The sequence below is a fragment of the Molothrus aeneus genome, chromosome 6, assembly GCF_037042795.1.
Source record: "Molothrus aeneus isolate 106 chromosome 6, BPBGC_Maene_1.0, whole genome shotgun sequence".
In the NCBI taxonomy this organism is placed as follows: Eukaryota; Metazoa; Chordata; class Aves; order Passeriformes; family Icteridae; genus Molothrus; species Molothrus aeneus.
The window spans coordinates 59,667,301-59,679,657 of record NC_089651.1 but is presented as its reverse complement, the minus strand read 5'-3'; the positions used below and the strand labels follow the sequence as shown (position 1 = coordinate 59,679,657).

General features: G+C 50.0%; 1 protein-coding gene across 6 annotated transcripts in view; it reads left to right on the top strand.

Annotated features, from left to right (window-relative positions):
- The window catches only part of FBXO34 (F-box protein 34), a 39,263-nt gene extending 29,561 nt beyond the window's left edge, over positions 1-9,702 (top strand). For all 6 annotated transcript variants that reach the window (XM_066552593.1, XM_066552594.1, XM_066552589.1 and 3 more), the window contains one exon: positions 6,922-9,702. In XM_066552593.1, the coding sequence (XP_066408690.1) occupies positions 6,922-9,043 (2,122 nt within the window). In that variant the 3' untranslated portion in view covers positions 9,044-9,702. The remainder of the gene's footprint in view (positions 1-6,921) is intronic.
- Positions 9,703-12,357: the final 2,655 nt, after the last annotated feature.

Here is a 12,357-nt window from a genome sequence, read left to right as displayed (position 1 = left end):
AGTGTTCCTCCTGCTGATGCATCACTGCCTGCATTTCAAAACCCTCCTCAGTTTCTGTTACTTGGAGCTTTGTGTCTCTGCTGTTTTGGAACTGCCTCTGTTTCTGTGGGTGCAGAATTAGTGCTGAGGTCATTTTTGACAAAGTCAGATGTTCCCAGGGCTGATTCTTGAGGCATGTCTTTGGTTTCCAGGCTGGTATTTTCTTATTCAGCATCACCTGGGGCTGTCTCCTGCTAAGCCAGCTCCTTTGTCTGTTTTCCCATTCCTCTGCCAATCTCTCTTAACCAGTAAATCTCTTTGTGCTCTCTGAAGTCCATGTGAGGGAGATATAGTAGATTGCTCTAAAAAGATGGCTTTTTTTTGAGAACCTTGAGGTTAGTCTGGCATATCCAACTATTCCCTCTTCCCCCTTTTTCTCTGTGTCACATTAATCCTCTTTGCTTGCAAAGCACCTTTATATTGGAGTCAGAATAGGAGCCCTGGAGAGGCTGTGATCATTCTCCTTCTCTTTCTCCCCTGCAGTGCCCCCTCCAATGTGCCACATGTTTATTATCTCCCATTGTTGCCTTTCAAGAGGTTTATAAATCCTGTTTCTTGGCCTGCAGTGCATGAGCCTATCTGGTTTGGATTCTAACACTGGGATGAGCCAATCCTCACAATTTTTATGAAGCTCTCTAATCCTCCTCCTGCCAATGCTCTCGTTCAGATTAACGCCTGGGCTTTTGCCCTCATCATCACCCTTACCTCTCCTCTTTAAAAATGGTGCAAAGTCAAATTTGGGATTTTGTCTTGTACTCTTGATCTCTGCCCTGCCCTTGCTTGCAACCCTGTTTCTCTTTTCTCTCACAAACTGAAAAAAAACCTTTCATATTTCTTTGTTGTTAAATATCTCTGCAGTGACTTAACACTGCACCAGTTCTCATGTTTATTCCTGGACTTTTTGGTCTCTAAGACAGAAGTTTCCAAGTGATGTGACCTGAAACCTGTGTCTGCTTGTGCTATCTTTCACAAAAAAGGATCACATCCAGTTGGAGTTGCTTTGAATCTTTAGTTTGGGATGTGTTCTTAATAACGAAAACACCTCCTGACTCCTGGAGAATGCAGTGTGCAGTGAAATCCTCCCCAGCACAGCTGAATTCATCAACCACTTTCTTTCAGTCTTGAGTTTCAAAAGGGCAACCTGCCTTCAACTCTACTTTTGCTTGTTTTTATTTTGAATGCTGAGTCTGTTACGATCGTGTGGTCCAAGGTTAATTTCTGCAACCTTTGATGTGTTCTCATTGCATATGCACAACAATGAAGGCTATAAATAGCATCACTCTGTGGTGCTTGGTTAACACAAGGAATTTCTTGCTCTGTGATATGAAGAAAGGTCCTCTTGCACTCTATAAATCAGGAAACAAATTAATAAATGTAAAACACTTCCAGAAGGACACCTGGCACTTACCTTTCAGCAGAAGCCCTATAAAAGCAGCAGTTTTTGTTTTGCTGTCCCTCTGATTTCCCCTCATCCTGTCCCACCACAGCCACCTGTGCCATCCCATCAGATCTGAGCTGCACATTTCTGGAGCAGCTGATAACCTCGAATTCCAAATCTTTCAGTTTATTTTATTCCCTTTTGCTTTGCCATGTCTGGTGTGGTTGGGAAGCAGGGCTTTGAGCTTCCTGAGGCTCAGCACAGAATGGCTGCTGCGTCTCTCCCTTCATGGTGAGTGCTTTTATTCAAAGGCCTGGCAAAGCTGTGGCACTTCTTCCTGTACAAAATGTAGGAAGTAGCCAAGGCCACTGTGCTTTACTGAAGGGTGGGTGTGTGTTTAGTGTAAAACAAGTTCAAAACATTGATGGGTGGGAGCCCTCAAAGTGGAGTGGTCTGTGTTGGGCTTGGGGGTGCATTCTGTCACCCAGAACCTCTGTGTGCTGCAGATGCTGGGCTTTGTGGGGTGGATTTGCTGGCTGTGCTGGCTGCAGCTGTGTTTGGGTGTTGTCTCCCCCAAAATCAGCTTATCTGAGCACCTGATGCAGGTGAAGCAGCTGGGCAGGGACCCAGCTTTAGGAGTTGGGTTCTTACAGTGCATTTGGCTCCTCAGCTCTGCTGGGCCAGCTCTGCCCCATGGTTCTGGCATTCTCCCACTTGCCCCAGGCTGGCCACTGGAGCAGAGAGCTCTCCTTCAGCAGCCACATGCCTTCTGTTTGCCTTCAAATCCCTCTCTAATCCTTGCTGGCTCTCCCTTTGCTGCAAGAGGCATTTTGGAGGTGTTGGGAGCTGGGTCAGGAGCAGTTGCTGCTCCAAGGGGAGTGGGTTTTCAGGAAATCAGATGCTTCCACAGCTGCCAGAGTCAAACCCACCCCTGCTCTGGAGCTTCCCAGCCCTCCTTTCTGTGAGCTTGGACCCTTGCCATGCTCCAGAACAAACTCCATGAGTGCAGAGAGCCTTCCATGGTGGGACTTTCCCCAGCAGAATCCCTGGAATGCCTTTGAAGCAGCTCTCTGTCTGCTTTGCCTTGCCCTGGCAGTGCAAAGGGGATGGAAATGGTACTGGAGATGGAGCCCAAAGGACCCACCAGGCCCTTCCAGAAATAACAAGTGGTTGACTGTGGTTAACTCCCACTCAGTGCTCAGTCCTTGCTAATTGTCAGTGTCCTTTATGGAGGAGGAAAACTCCATGGACAGAGAGCTGGGATGCCAGGGAAGAGGAATGCTTTGCCAGAGGTGTGGGGTTTTTATTGTTGTTGATTTTTTTCCTTTTATTTTTTTTTTGGCTTCTGCCTTGTGTTAGTATGTCCTGAGGGGTTTTTCAGAGTTGTAGTTGGCACTGAGTGTGCAGTCAGCAACGTGAGGAGCTTTTTTCAACTGGAGTTGGTGTTTACAAGGAGAAATCCATAGGAAACTTGGGGGTTTTGATGGAAATTTTCCCCCTAATAAAACCTTCCAGTGCTTTGCCCAGAAAACTTGCAGTGTGAATATGCTGTTTGTAAAGATCAGGCTTTTTTGTCCTGGCTGTTCTTGCTGGCCAGAGGAAATCTTTTGGCTTCACAGGGCATCATCAGAGCCCCTGAGCTGGGAGCTGCAAGGGGAATTAAGGTTCTCTGTGGGCCTTAGAAAGGAGTTGTGAAAACTGAGTCTTTTCTAACAGTTTTGCCTCCAACTCTGGAGTTTCCACTAAAGCAAATGTATTATTGTTTTAGGCTGCTGTGATTTAGAACATACATAAACACAAAAGGATGCTGGAAGGGTCTGGCCAGCTTGGCAAATAGAATCATGGAATGATTTGGATTGGAAAAGACCTTAAACCCCATCTCATTCCAACCCATTGCCATGGGCAGGGACATTTCCCACTAGACCAGGTTGCTCCAAGCCTCATCCAGCCTGGATTTGGACACTTCCAGGGATGGGGAACCACCAGTGGGCTGTGGGTCTTCCCTCGGGTGAGGAGAGGAGGGGTGTGTGAGTATCTGAGCTCATATAAAGGAATAGATTTCTGTATCAACAATGTGTAGTAACCAGCTTGATAAAACTGCAGTGGAAACAAGCTGTAGTTAGGACTTACAAAAACAGCAGTCTCATTCCAGCAGTGCAAGTATCCTGTTTTTCAGACATGGCTGATTAGAAATAGAAAAACTGGCCCCTTTATTTCATCAGCTTAAGGATGGAATAACAGTGTAAAGGCAGCACTGCTCGTTGTTTCAGTGCTGATCATTCCTGGCAGAATTCTCTCTTATCAGCAATTTAAAACCACACATTTGGGATTGAAAACCTTTTATGTTTGCTCCCGTGGACTTCTGAAGAGTCGTTGTCTCTAAAGATAAAATTAGAGAGCTTGATAACTTAAAGGGTGGAGGAAAGCAAACAGAATTATTCTGGAATGAAGTGTCATAGGGAATATGTGACTTCACCTTTTAACAACTATTTTTGGTGGTTTTAAATATTTAAAAGCTTACCTGCAGCTGCCACAGCTCTGTGCTTGCCAGCACTGAGAAACGGGGGAGTCTGTGGGTGGGGACTGGGCTCTGGTTCATCTTCAAAGCAATTTCTGCTGGGAAGCCTTGTTCTAATTGTAGGAGCTAGAGATGAAATGTGCTGCTGATGTGCAGGGAAGAGGCTGTGATTGCCTGAAAGTTCATTCTCAATGTCCACAGCAAAGGGCATGTGAGGTGGGGGCTCGTTTTTTCCAAGTGACACTTTCAGGTAAGGCTCATTGCTAAAATGGCTTTTGAAATGAAAGTTCTCTTCCCTGCTGCTGGAAAACTCTGAGGCAGGTGGCAGCTGGTCTCATGGAGTTTGCAGAGCTCTTTATAGCTGTCTGAAGTTATTAGATGAAGGTTTTCTTTAAATCCAGATCCATTAAAACATGTGCAATGAACTGAATGCTGAATTCAAATGAGGCAATTATTCTGGCAGTAAAACTTCTGACTAAGGCATAATTTTGTTATGTAAATTATAACTTTTCAACCTTAAATGGTATTGTTGGCTTAGCCAGGGACTAACTGAAACATAGGAAATATAACCTTAAACAAGAAATCTGTAGTAGGTGAGGCAGAACTTTACTCTTTGTCTTTCTCCATGGAGCAGAAATAGCTGGGAGCAGCTGAACCAACTCTGCTGGCTGAACATGTCCCCTGAGCCTGTTGGGGTAACCAGTTTGGTTCTGGTTTTATTCACATAATTCCTGCTCTCACCTCCATTTGCAGCTTCTCTTAATGAAGGGTGTTGAGCTGATTGTCCTGCTGGATTCCTGAAAACTGCTTGAAGAAAGCCTTTTAAAAACAAGCTCAGCTCATCTTTCAAACACCTTGGCACAAAACTCGTGAATGAAATTTGATCTTCTGCTCCTGGCTCAGGAGATTTCAGCATGCAAAGTCGTGTTTTAATTGTATTCACCTCTTCTCCCCAGGGTACGGTGGCGAGCAGCCACTGGAGCCTTTCCCTCCCTAGTCTGGGAAATGTCCTTCTGGAAGGGAAGGGAGGGGAAGGCTGCAGGCACTGCTCTCTGCAGCACTTTGCTGCAGTGCTTCACCTGCTGCTCTTCTGGGCTGGGCTTTGGCCAGGTCACCTCAGTGGCCTGACCCTGCTTCACTGTGAAGTACAACCAGAGTGAGGCAGCCCCTGTGAAAAATGAGGCCAAAGCAAACTCCAGCAGCCTCATTTTCCCATTTTTCTCTCCATGCATCTATTTCAACGCCCTGAAGTTCTATTTTTATGAGATTATTTTAGTTTTTAGCATCCGACTGAGGAGGCAAACAAAGTAGCTCAGTTGCATTTTGCAGAGGAGACTAAACTGGGAGGTGACCCAGTTCCAAGGAGCTGGAATTGGCACACAGGCAGAGAATTAACCCAGGGGTGGGTGGGTGTGTCTGCAGCACTGGGAGCTCTTACCCCACAGTCTCTGGGTGAAATGCAGGTGGTTTTGGCATTGTCTGGTTGCAAGAGCCAGGTGATGATCTCCCTAAAACATCCAGAGAGAAGGAACCTACATCTGCCTTTCCAGCAGCTGCTTCCTGGCCTTCAAAGCCCTGCTTGGACCAAAGAGGTGTAGAAAGGTGAACTGAGCCCTTCCTCTTGGTGTACCTGCCCAAAATCTCTGTGCCTGCCCTCCCTTGTTGTCACTGGAGCCAGAAGGAGGAACCAGAGAAAGCAGTCTTCAGCTGCTTCTAGTCCTGGAGGCTTCCCCTGCTTGGGCAACATCACTTATACATTTGTTGGACTTTATAGACCAACAAATTGAGGTTTTTAGTTAAAAGTTGGTTTTAGGCTAGAAACCTACAAAGTTGCCACACTTAAACAACTCTCTTGGTGTTGGCTCTCAAGGGGAACATGTTCAGTGCCTGTGTCTGTGCCAGCTCATGATGAACCTGGCTTTGAACCTGCTGCTCTTGACTTCTGAGCACAGATCATCCCTGAAGTGGAGGCCTTGGAGTGCAACACCTCAAAGATTACCATGGAAACATAACCTGTAGTTGGTTCTGTAACGTGCTTGTGAGATGCTCCCGGGAGAAGAGCCTGGAGTCTCCTGGTGGTTGCATCCTGTGTGCAGTTCCCCTGGCTCTGCTGTTCCTGAGTTTGAAGGGAAGGTGACTGTGGAGGTGTGACAGGACGGAGGAGTCTTGGATGCTGTCAGCAGCATCCAGGGGGTTCTTCACAGCTCTGGAATTCCTGAGTGTAAAATCCCATCCTTGAGAGGGGGTGTCCTCAGCTGGATGTCATGCTGCTGTCACTTTGGGGGGGCATTGATGTATAACATAAGGACCCTTATGGCAAAGTCACCAAATTTGCCATTATCAATATGCTGAAAGAAAGGTTTCATTGCCCAGAGAAGCTGTGGCTGCTTCATCCCTGGATGGGTTGGATGGGACTTGGAGCAACCTGAGACAGTGAAAGGTGTCCTGCCCATGGAAGGAAGTAGAACAAAATGAGCTTTAAGGTCTTTTCCAGCCCAAACCACTGTGTGATTTTGGGTGATAGGAGGAGATTAGATATCCCTTGGGATCTCTGATTAATATAATTACTCTTGCTAATTTCTCTTTTGAGCTTTAACCACATTTTATCTACGGAAAAGAGCGTGTGTGGTAGCTGATGTCCAGATAAAGCCTGTGACCCGTGTGTGCCTTGCCTTGGATCAAGGAATGAACAAGGCAGAAGGATGGCTCTAGCTCAAGAATGAACCACTAGCTATGTTTTCACAACTGATACAACTTAAACTGTAGGGTTTCTCCTTGCAACTGCCTGGAAACAGATTTCTCTAATGGGAAGTTCTCTCCTACTGCAGGAAGTTCTTCAAGGGTGGATATTGCAGCCTTGGTGGCTCCTTTCCTTTCTCATGTGGTTCCTCTTGAGGTGTGGGCTGGTGCCTGCTCTGGGCCACCTTCTCTAATTCCAGACAGGCATATTTTGCAACTATAACTTCTTCCCTCTCTGTTTTTCCAGGGTTTCTGGTATGCACTTAAAGCCATATCTCAAGTTACAGAAGAAAGAGCGATCCCCAGAAATAAGCCAGGATTCCCTTCGAGGCCACCAGGGACCAGCACAAGGAGAAAAATTCACCAACTGCACCAAACTGAGCGTTTTCCCAAAACCCTCCCTGGTGGCTCCATCTCAAAAGCTTCTGGGGTTTATTTATCCAAATACTATGTGCAATATGAACGGGAAAGGCCCGGCGGACGCTCCGAGTGCAAGGGACAAGAAGAACTCCCTGTCTGCCACCATCCACCAGGGAGAAGAAGGGGAAGGACCTCTGGATGTGTGGGCTGTGGTGAAACCTGGCAACACCAAGGAGAAAATCGCCTTCTTCGCAGCCCAGCAGTGCAGCAGCAGCAGCGGCACCCGCACGGGCTCCATGAAAATCAAGAGCACGTGGGACATCGATGGGAGAACGGCCAAACGCAGGAAAAAATCGGTGGATCTTAAAAAAGCCAAAATCCAACTGGAAAGAATGAGGGAGGCCAACTCCAGGTGCTCCCAGCCGGAGCCGTTTGCCTGCGGCATCGAGCACTGCTCGGTGCACTCGGGCGGCGACGGCACCGAGGGCGCCTTCCCGGGCCGCTCGCTGTCTGTCATAGAGATGGTGGCTTTCCTGGAGCAGCGGGCCAGCGCCCTGCTGGTGGACTGTGCCAAGACCTGCACGGCCACCAGGCTGAGCTCCCAGCCCAGGGCCACCCTGCCCAGCCCCGAGCCCTTGTCCCCGGGCGGGGCGGGCGAGGCGGAGCCGCAGGGCGAGCCCGTGCGCGTGCTGGACATGGTGGCCAGGCTGGAGTCCGAGTGCCTGAGGCGGCAGAGCGAGGCCGGGAGCCTCTCCCGCAACAACAGCTTCCGCAGGAACGTGGGCAGGGTGCTCCTGGCCAGCGGCACCCAGGCCGAGGGGGACGTGGGGGACGTGGGGAAGGGGGTCCCGCCCCGGGGGGACGGCACGGGGCAGGCAGGGGTGGCAGAGGCCGGGTACGGAGGTCGCTGCGGCCCTCTGGGTGACACCGAGCTGTGGGATGGCGCTGCCTCTGCCCAGCAGCCGTTTCCTTCGGGGCTGGATACCCGCGTGGGGAATGTGAATGCGGGACTTGCCCGGGCGGTGTTGGCCATGACAGCTGGCAGGAGTGACGCTGAAACACGGATTGAGCCCCCCGGGGCTCTGCTGGCCCCGTGTCCCGCCGCTGCTGCCAGGCTGCCGCCGGATCCCCTGCAGAGCAAGAACGCGACTGTTGATTGTACGGCGAAAGAGCCTGTAATTTTCCCAAAGCATCCTGCTAGGAAGGAGCCCTTGTGCATCAGTATATCGGTCACCAAGACAGAGGAAGGGTGCAGGAAGGAGAAGCTCTCCGGTTCTGGTGAGGATTCACTGCCAGGGAGGCTGTTTTTCCTCCAGGGTGAGCAGCCTGCTGCTCACGAGCAACAGCCACGGCGGGAGAGTCCGCAGGAGAAGCCGGGGGAAGTAGCCCAAAACGAGGATGAGGATGCTCTGGCATCTGGTAGATCGTGTGTCAGAAGCAGTGTCCCTACAGAGCCATCGGCCCCTTCTGTCCCTGCCACAGAAGGGGCTTTGCAAGTACTTGATGCCTCCTGCCTAAAGCGGCAGGTTTCACATGACTTTCTGGAGACCAGGTTTAAAATCCAGCAGCTTTTGGAGCCTCAGCAGTACATGGCCTTCTTGCCTCACCACATCATCGTGAAGATCTTTGGCTTGCTTCCCACCAGGAGCCTGGTTGCCCTAAAATGCACTTGCTACTACTTCAAGTTCATCATTGAGTACTACAACATCAGGCCGGCCGACTCGCGCTGGGTGCGCGACCCTCGCTACCGGGAGGACCCCTGCAAGCAGTGCAAGAAGAAATACGTCAAGGGGGACGTGTCCCTGTGCAGGTGGCACCCCAAGCCCTACTGCCAGGCTCTGCCCTACGGGCCTGGCTACTGGATGTGCTGTCACCGCTCCCAGAAGGGCATCCCTGGCTGTAAGCTGGGTCTCCATGACAATCACTGGGTCCCTGCCTGCCACAGCTTTAACCGCGCCATCCACAAGAAAACCCGAGGGGCTGGAGCAGAGGTGGAAGAGGAATATTAGTGCACAAACACTTTCCTGCAAGATTGAGATTGTTTGGGAGAGGAGGAGGAGGAGATTCTCATGCCTTGTGCTGTTTACAGTGTATATAATTGTCGTGATTTTTTTGTTTTTCTCCACAGGGCTATGAAACTGCACATACTCAAACACAAGAGCCTTTACCTTTTAGATTAAAAGAGAGCTTTTAGTCCATCTCTGTAAATAACACTATAAAAACTAATTGTACATACAGAGTCTACAGCTGGCTGAACAAGGTAACCCCTACAATGCAGCTATCCCAGTGTTGCGGCTATAGGTGTGTGTGTTTTTAAGTGTCTTGTTTCAAAATCTGTATATCCTGTATAATATATGAATGTTTCTGAGAAGAAACTCTAAATAGGTAAAGGTCAACTTGTTTAAAGAAGCTGCAGACAACTTAACTGGACAACCTGAAACTTAGACGATAGAACAGATCCATTATAGTAGCGTGGCAGTGGATTAAAAAAAGAAAAGAGAGGAATATTATTGTATAGTCAGAATATAAAAAAAGTTCTTGTCTACCTTACCCATGTTGTCTGGTTGGGTTTTTTTTTTTACATGAATAAAATGTGCATTCTAGATCTGCCTTACCAGACTTTCTCTTGTAAGACTTTTGCCCCAAAATAAAAAATGCTGTAAAACACGTGGCAGAAACTTGGTGCTGTGCTGTAGTTCAGACGTGCAATGTGCTTTCTCTAGGAAACCTCTCCTCCTACTAACAAAGGAACAAAACCCCCCCAAATCTCTAGTACTTGGAGAACTCCCTGCTGTAACAATCAGAGATTCCAGCTTTTCCTTCTGCCTGCAGCAGAGGCTTCTTTCCTTGGGAATTCTGGTGCTAGGTGCACTCTCTGGTCCTCCTGCTCCTTGGCTCTTGTGTGGGCACCTTTCCTGTTCCCTGGATGCTCGAGGATGGAGTGTGGGTCCAGCAGGATGAGTGTGGAGTTGCCTTGGCTCTGTGATGTGCTGGAAGCTTTCCTATCAGCTCTGGATGGAATTTTCTCCTTGCAAGAAGACTCCTTGCAGTGCTTTGCCTGCCCTGCTGCAGCCCTGGCCTCTCCCTCTGCCGTGGGTTGGTGCTTTCCAGGGGAGCTGCAGAGCTCTGTGTCGGATGAGCGGCGATTCCTCCCGCTGAGAACGGGAGCACAGTGTGTGGCATCCATGGCAGAGTTCCCCTGGATCCTTTCCTGTCCTGCAGTGCTGTGAGCCAGACCTCAGCCTCCTGCTGCAGCCCTCGCAGGGTGGATGGTTTGGAAGCCTGGGAATGGACCCTGGCCAGGGGAGCAGCTCAGCCAGGGGAGCAGCGGCCGCGCTCCAGGAGCCCAGCAGAGCGTGGCAGCCCTGCCTTTGCCCTGGCCACATCCCTCCTGTGCCCCTCTTGGTGCTGCTGCTGTTCCTCTGCCCCTTCTCAGGGCACAGGTGGACTCCTGGCTCTCACCATTCCAAATCTCTGACCTGGTGCAAGAAGAGCCGGTGCCACCATCCCATGGGGTCACCTCTGCTCTGCAACCCCCAAGGAGCTGCTGGAAAGGGCAGGGATGGGGTGGCCCTGCCCCTGGCTCATCCTGTTCTCTGTCCTTTGCTGTGGAAAGCTGCTGGCTGTGGGGCCAGGCTGAGCCAGCCACCTCCACCTGCCCTGGGCTCACAGGGAGTGACTCACCTGGTTTGGAGCATGAGGAGGACAAAAGGCTTTGAAGGCTTTTGTTCTTTCCTTTAACAGTGGGAGAAGGAAAATCAAGCCCTGACAGCCTGAAATGTGGGTTTGGTGAGCTGAGGCTTTTCAGGGAAGTTTAAAGGATGTGCTGGGTTTATATTTTGCCTTCACCTGCTCCTGCCACCCACCGGGTGTCATCCACCCCTCCCCGAGCTGCTCTGCAGCCTCCCTGCACTGCAGACATGATGACAACAGGGAGGAATGAAATTAGGAATCTAAAAGAAGGGTGTGGCCACCTTGTAACCGGCTGGGAGGAGGGAGAGGAAGAGCAGGATCCCTCCTTAACCCCTGACTTCATCTCCTAACGGGGCTCAGGCTTCACCCAAACTCCCCTCTGCTCCCTCAGCTGCACCTGGACCAGCAGCACAAGCAACCCCCAGGCTGTTGTTTTGCCAAAGCCATCGGCATCAAAAGCCTTCAGCTCAATTCTGATGAGGGGAAAAGGGAAAGAAGCTGCTTTCCTGCTCCCCCACCCAAGACTCTGGAAAACTCGAGGCTGACAGCAACAAGGAAAGTCCCTGCAAGGCTGGAATGGAGTGGCAGAGGAAAATATTTTGTAATTAGATAAGGGGCCAGTGAGGTCATTTTATTTGGAGCAGGGTGTGAGATTTTGGTCACCTTTGTTGAACAAGGGGAAAACTGAGGATAAAATAATATCATGAGGCTATTTTGTTCTTGGAGCAGGTAAAGCCAGAGGACAACTTGCTGCCTCCCCTACCCCATCCCTGCCCTGCCCCCAGGCTGGCTGGGGAGCATGGGCTGGTTTATGCATCATTTATATCATTGTCTGCTGGAACTGTCCCTCCTGCACAGCATTGCTGTTAAAAATTGTTTCACAGAGCAAGCTTTTACATCCAGAAATGAGTTGGTTCTGAGTGTTGCCATGCTGAGCTGCCTGCAGGCTTTTTTTTTTTTTCTCCTGTAACATTGTAAAATGCAGATTTCTGTTTCCTTAAGGGATGGTTCAGAGAGAAGCCAAGGTCTGATGAATGTTAGGGTTTGGGGTTAATTGGAAGCAATTAAAAAAAAATAAAATCCAGTGTTGGATTTACAAAGTTCAGTGTTTAGAACTGAGGATGAAGGACTGCACCATGTGCTTGACTTCCCTGCCTGGGAGCATTTGGAGTGTCTGGACTGAATTTCCAGATAGGCCTGCAAAGAAGTTGTAATAACATTTCCATTGTCCATAAGCTTCCAGTTTTCACCAAGCTCTGGGGCTCTCCTGGCATGGACAGCACTGTGAAAGCTGCCTGTGGCTGAGCCTTGTGGTTGGGCTCTTGCTCCATCCTGGCTGTTTCTGAAGCAGCTTTTCCCTTTGCTGGGCCCTGTTCCCTGTGGAGAAACCCTGGGGTGCTGCAGCAGAGCTCAGTTCCTTGGGTTGGACCCAGGTCCTGCAGCCTCTGCCCCGTGCAGCCCCTGGAGCTGTTGGGAAGGCCATGGAAAAGCTCCAGGGCTGGAGCTCCTCTGCTCTGAGCCAGGCTGGGAGAGCTGGGGGTGTTCCCCTGGAGAGGAGAAGGCTCCAGGGAGAGCTCAGAGCCCCTGGCAGGGCCTGAAGGGGCTCCAGGAGAGCTGGAGAGGGACTGGG